Here is a 6,737-nt window from a genome sequence, read left to right on the forward strand (position 1 = left end):
ATATAGAGATGAAAATATAATATTTGTACAAAATTACGAACAATCAAACATTTTGAAATATTTACAAAAATATTTTAAGTTGTTTGTTAACATGCCGGATGCGTATGGTTGATAAGAAAGAATGTAGACGTTATTTTTGCAACAACAGGAAACCGCTAAAGATATGACAAGCCACAATGCTAAAAGGCCGGATGGAGTCGGATGATAATACGTAACCACATTTGTTATTTGTATAAATGTTATCGCATATTTTTAAAACCACAAGGTCTTGTTTTTGCAAAACATGGAAATCTTATCTCTGAAATGAACAACGTAACCAGAAGAATGTAAACATGTGATCACGTTCGTGTTGCGTGGGGTAACGAGCTGCGGAATCCTTTAAAAACGGAGCAGCGCACTCCTTTGTCACAATCGACATCTGAAAGTCTTACAGTAAGTCATAACATAAGTTCGCAGTGAAAATAGTGAAGCAAGGTAAGCGATTTGTGTTGTTTATTTTTGAAATACGTATTTCTGAATGCAGTGTATACCTGTTTTTATTGCTAGATATTTGTTTAAGCATTGTTTTCATATTTTGATTTTACATAGTATAGTGTTCCTCTCTTTTCATATTCAGATTTCATTCAATATTTTATTTAAAAAATGTTTACTTCATGTAACGTCTAACATAATTCACAGCTGTTCTCTCTCATCCTAATCGTTTAATGCATCTCCACATTTTCGTTGGGAAAAAAATAGAAAGTTTTCGTATTGTTGCAGATGGATCTAACCAAAATAAACAAATTCTCGCTTATTGCAGAGAGAAAGCCAGTCCAAAATTTGAGGGACCTACCTGTCGACACTCCATTTATAATTTACTCGGCGAAAATAGTAAAAAGCAAGTTTGGGGAGGTTGTATTGCTTGAACTAGAAGAAAGCGTGGTTTTCCTACCTGACAGAGTGACAGCAGACTATAAACCATTTGTGCAAGAATTTTCTAGCCAAAAATATTCTCTAGTCTACAAAGGCGCCATCAATACTGGAAAGCAACATCCTGCATCATCTTTTAAAGTTATTGAAAAGTAGAAGCAGTACACCATCCGGACAACAGTCTAGCTTTAGAGGTATGTACTCTTCGGTCTTGTTTGATAAATATTTTATTCTTTCAATTCTCTTTTGCTAATTATTTTCCAATTCCGTTTTTGTAATGTGTTTCATGCTATCTTGCAAAATAGTTTAGTTTCCCATTCTCTTTTTGCCAATTATCTGTTCTCCATCTCAGACGGACCTTGTCAATATATTTTCCATTCTATTTTTGACAATTATTATTTTTCATTTCAATTTTGCCATGTATTTTGTTCTCTTTTGCTAATTATTTTTGCGAAATATGTATGCTATTAATTTTATTCTTACAATTCATAGATTATTCTTCAATTATTTTTTATCCATTATCTTCGTCTATTCAATTTTTGTATTTTATTCTGTGCTGGCAATTATCTTACGGTGAATGCATTAGACTAAAACAAATTTTATTGTAGGTACATCCGCTGTAAACTAGCCCTCAGCAACAATCGTCTGGAACAACATCACCATAGCATCTCTCTGAACCAACCTCAAGCTAGTAACAACGTCTGAAGCCGATAGGAAAAACAATAAGTGAGTTTTTATTTGTTTATTTTTTTATTCAATCATGAGTGGCATAGGAGAGTTAAGTTGTGACATTGTACAAAATCTAATTAAAGCGCGAGATATTTTGTTTCAAAATTATACACCGCGAGAAGCAAATATTTGGCTAAAACATATTCGGAGACATTTAACATTGTTTAATAAAGCTATTCGGCTTGGAGACTTGGACATACCAAAATTGCGTCAATTGCAAACAAAAGTTGGACACTTAAAAACAATTAAAGTGGAAATTCAAAAATTTTCTCATCACGTGGGTGCTGGCATTAATAAACGCAGCAAAGTTAAATGGGAGGAGGTAACTTCATCGTTTGCAAGTCGGGTTAGAACGGGAATAATTATTAATTTGACTCATAAGGACGTAATGCAATTTTTCGGTGATTGTTTCAAGCTTTTTAAAATTAGAATTAAAAATATTTTAAAAAAATTTAATGTAATAAAATGTAATACCGCTTTTTGTGGTCAGTTTATAAGAAAAGCAAATCAGGGGGAAAATAGTGAATTTAAATATTTTAACACAAAAAATGAAATCATAGACGCGGGGACAGACTTGACTTTGTGGTTCCACTCCAACGTAATTGATAAACTTATGGCGAAACTATCAGAGTTTGAGGAAAAGGGATCAGGGTGGGCTTTGGAAAAAATAATATCTTTGGAGGTTAATATTAACAAAAATGAAATCGGGAATGGGGCGTCATCCTTCATTAAGCTACCGGATCAAATCAGAAATAAAAACGCGTGTATCAATGTAAAAAACAATGATGAGGCGTGCTTTTTTTGGAGTATAGTTTCAGCGCTGTATCCCTCCAAAGCAAATTCTGATCGAACTAGTTCGTATCCACATTACACAACTGTCTTAAATGTTGATGGTTTGGAAACACCAATGACTATGGGAGGCATTTCGAAATTTGAGAAACAAAATGACATCTCTGTAAACGTATATGGGCTGGAAATGAATGTCGCTAAAGAAAGAACATTTTACGTAACAATACCGTTAAGGTTGTGTAAAATTAAATTAGCTAGACATGTAAATTTGCTGATGATACAAGATAAATATTTTCCAAAATTAAACGATTACGAGGCACCTATTGAGGATGATGAAATTGTAGATATCAAATACCATTATTGCATGATAAAGAATCTGTCGCGGCTTTTATCTAGGCAAACAAGCAAGCATAGCCATAAAATATTTGTATGCGATAGATGCCTAAATTATTTTAGCAGTTTTGACAGACTAAATAATCATGCAAAATATTGTGAGAGAATCAACGACTGCAAAGTATCATTTCCACCATATCAACATGTTGAATTTAAAAATCATGCGTATAAGCAGACAACGCCTTTTGTTGTATATGCAGACTTTGAAGCAATGCTACAAAAAATTAAAAATGGGCCGCTTAAAAGTAAAACAATTAAACATCAGGAGCATAAAGCCTTTAGCGCCGGGTATTATGTCAAATGTTCTTACGATGAATCGTTATCTTTTTATCGAAGCTACGCAGGTATGGACTGTCTCGAATGGTATGCAAAGGAAATGGCGGAATTAGCAACATTGGTGAATGGAAAGATAAAGCATATTGTGCCTATGAATATTAAGCCAAACACTAATGGAGCAACTGATTTTCATATTTGCGAAAAACCATTTGTAGAAGATGTGGTTGTTCAAGACCATTGCCACTTTACAGGAGCTTTCCGAGGATTTGCACACCAAGTGTGTAATCTTAACTTTAGAAAACAGTATGTTGTTCCGATTTTTTTTCATAATCTTAGCGGTTACGACTCACATTTCATGATAAGACAATTGGCGAAAAAAGGAAGTATCAGCCTACTCCCAATAAACAAGGAAAGATATATTTCCTTTACTCTGAACGATACACAATCCGCAGTTAAGTTGAGATTCGTTGATTCATTGAGATTTTTGAATTCCTCACTGGATAAACTGGCAACCACATTAAATACAGAAGATTTAAGGTACTTGGCTCGAGAATTTCCAAATGCTACCGCAGAACAAATAGAGTTATTGAGAAGAAAAGGCGTATTCCCATATGAACACATTGATTCTATGGATAGGTTAAAGGAAACTCAACTCCCATCTATTGATAAATTTTATAGTTCGCTAACAAATGAAAGCATCTCTAAAGATATGTACCAACATGCGCAAAACGTTTGGCAATCATTTGATATTAAAAATATTTCGGAATATAGCTTGTTATACATGAAGACCGATATAATGTTGTTAACTTGCATCTTTGAAAATTTCCGACAAAAATGTCGAGGTACATACGGTCTTGATCCTGCCTGGTACTTCACTATGCCAGGTTTTTCGTGGGATGCCATGCTTAAATATACAGGTTGCAAATTGGAGTTGCTGCAGGATATCGATAAAATCATGTTTATCGAAAAATCTATTCGAGGTGGAATTAGTCAAGTGAGTAATCGATACTCGGAGGCTAATAACAAATATATGCCATCTTACGACTCCTCAAAGCCCAGCAAGTATGTGGTTTATTTCATCATCCAGCCTCAAAAGTCCACTGCTGAACATAGGCCTCCTCCCCTCGTTTCCAACCCCATCTATCCTGCGCCGCCCTCATCCAGTTTTTATTTACCTTTCTTAAGTCATCAGTCCATCTTGTAGGCGGTCGACCGACGCTTCTCTTGTCTTCTCTTGGCCTCCATTCCAATAACCTCTTCGTCCATCGCCCATCTGTCATTCTGGCTACGTGTCCTGCCCATCTCCACTTCAACCTGGCTATCCTCTCGATGACGTCAGTCACCTTTGTTCTTCTCCTGATTTCTTCGTTTCTGATTTTGTCTCGCAGAGTTATTCCTAACATTGACCGCTCCATTCTTCTCTGCGTGACTCTTAGTTTGGTAGCCGAGGCTTTAGTTAAGGTAAGTGTCTCTGATCCGTACGTCAAGACTGGGAGGACGCACTGATCGAATACCTTTCTCTTTAGACATGTGGGTAACTCACTTTGGAAAACTGAGAGAAACTTTTAAAAAGTGAGTTACCCACATGTGGTTTATTTAGACGTCAATAATCTTTACGGTTGGGCAATGTCCCAGTGTTTACCATATGCAAAGTTTGAGTGGGTGGACACTAACATCGATGTTCTTAGTATTCCAGACGATGGTGATACAGGATACATACTACAAGTTGACTTGGAGTACCCCGAACACTTGCATGATTTACACAAAGATTTTCCATTTTGTTGCGAACATCAAGTTCCATCAGGGTCAAAGTTTAAAAAACTTATGACTACGCTCCATAATAAAACAGAGTATACTTTGCATTACCGTAACCTGAAACAAGCTCTAAATGTAGGGCTGAAAGTTACAAAAATCCATAAAGTGTTGAAATTTCAACAAAGCGCCTGGCTCAAACCATATATCGATCTTAATACAAAATTACGAACTGCAGCAACAACGGCATTTGAGAAAGACTTATACAAATTAGCTAACAATGCTATATTTGGTAAAACAATGGAGAACATACGCAAACACCGCATAGTAAAGCTTGTTTCTAAGTGGGAGGGGAGATATGGAGCCAAAAATTTAATTTCCAGCCCTCGATTTCACAACAGAACTATTTTTGATGAAAATCTGATGGCAATCGAGCTAAATAAAACAAATCTAACATTCAACAAACCATTGTACATTGGAATGTCTATTCTAGACATATCTAAGGTCTGCATGTATGATTTTCATTATAATTTCATGTTACCAACTATTGGAAATGAAAATTTAAAGCTGATGTATGGGGATACAGATAGTTTTGTCTATGAAGTAACATGTGATGATGTTTACAAGGATGTCATTCAAACAAATCTATCTAAATTCGACACATCGGACTATGCCGAGGATAACCCCTATAACATGCCACAAGTCAATAAAAAAGTGCTTGGCTTAATGAAGGATGAGGCTAATGGGCGCATCATTACTCATTTTGTAGGGCTTAGATCGAAAATGTACTCGTTTAAACTGCAATACACAAACGAGGAGCGGCAGATCTTGTGGCAAAAATACGAAAATACCATGGATGATGCCGCTATTGAAAAAATTGTAAATAACTTCGGTGTTACGAAAAAATCTAAAGGGGTTAAGTATTCGGTTGTAAAAAATGCGATTACATTCGAAGATTATGTGGAGTGCCTAAAAGAATTTACCACAAAAAGCGTTACACAATCAACATTTCGTTCCTACGCACACAACATGTTTACAATCACGCAGGAAAAAATCGCGTTGTCTCCGTAGGATGATAAACGATGTTTGCAAAAAGACTCATATGACACTTTGCCTTGGGGCCACTATGCCACTACAATGATTGAATAAACTGATAATAAATGGAAAACTCGCTTATTATTCGTATACTTTTTTTGTATATTGTTCAATTATTATCCATTGTATACCTTATGTAATTCATAGGAATAAAACTTTCTACACATATATTTTGGTTTTATTTAATAGAAATAAAAGACAACATATTTAATAATAATAATACCATTTATTTTTTACATACAATCTGTTAAGTCATTTACAAGTCTAATTTTATAATAAAATACATATTCTCTTAAAGCTAAACTTAACAAAGTATCTGAGCAAATAGCGCAATAGGCGTTAAAGGCTTCAACTGGGCCATACAAAGAGTCTTTGACACACAAATTTTTCTTAATGAAAGTTGAAATGTTTATATAGTATTCGCGAAATTGTAAACTCTTCAACAGCACCACTTTATGGGATATTATGCTCTGGTCCGCTTCTATAAGTTGAATGACATCGTTTTCCCATAAAAAATATTCGACTCCAAATTTCTCAATGGTTACTAACTTTACATTCTCCATCACCAATTGTCGTAGTGTGTAGAAATCACCGCACTTTAATTCGATGGGGTCATACTCATCGGCAAAGGTAGGTAGGTCTGCTTGGAAAAAATCAACCAGTCTTTCTGTAAACCACTCAATTATGGTTGCCCACTCGTTTGTGCGTAAACTGATTTTGTTACAAGTACCATGACGATACAGCATGATGGATGGTGAAAAATCTCGAGCTGGAGATAATCCAATTTTGATGTT

At 35.2% G+C, this 6,737-nt stretch overlaps 1 protein-coding gene across 1 annotated transcript; it reads left to right on the forward strand.

Annotated features, from left to right (window-relative positions):
• Positions 1 to 362: 362 nt before the first annotated feature.
• Positions 363 to 4,440, forward strand: LOC126887944 (uncharacterized). The gene is made up of 3 exons (XM_050655892.1): positions 363 to 474; positions 760 to 1,103; positions 1,518 to 4,440. Exon 3 carries the CDS (start codon positions 1,670 to 1,672, stop codon positions 4,298 to 4,300), a length of 2,631 nt encoding a protein of 876 aa, XP_050511849.1. The 5' UTR covers positions 363 to 474; positions 760 to 1,103; positions 1,518 to 1,669; the 3' UTR covers positions 4,301 to 4,440.
• Positions 4,441 to 6,737: the final 2,297 nt, after the last annotated feature.

The sequence above is a fragment of the Diabrotica virgifera genome, chromosome 7 (genome assembly GCF_917563875.1).
Source record: "Diabrotica virgifera virgifera chromosome 7, PGI_DIABVI_V3a".
Taxonomy (NCBI): domain Eukaryota; kingdom Metazoa; phylum Arthropoda; class Insecta; order Coleoptera; family Chrysomelidae; genus Diabrotica; species Diabrotica virgifera.

Excerpts from the sequence above, each read along its gene's own strand:
- LOC126887944 (XM_050655892.1), top strand. The coding sequence starts at position 1,670 with ATGAGTGGCATAGGAGAGTTAAGTTGTGACATTGTACAAAATCTAATT.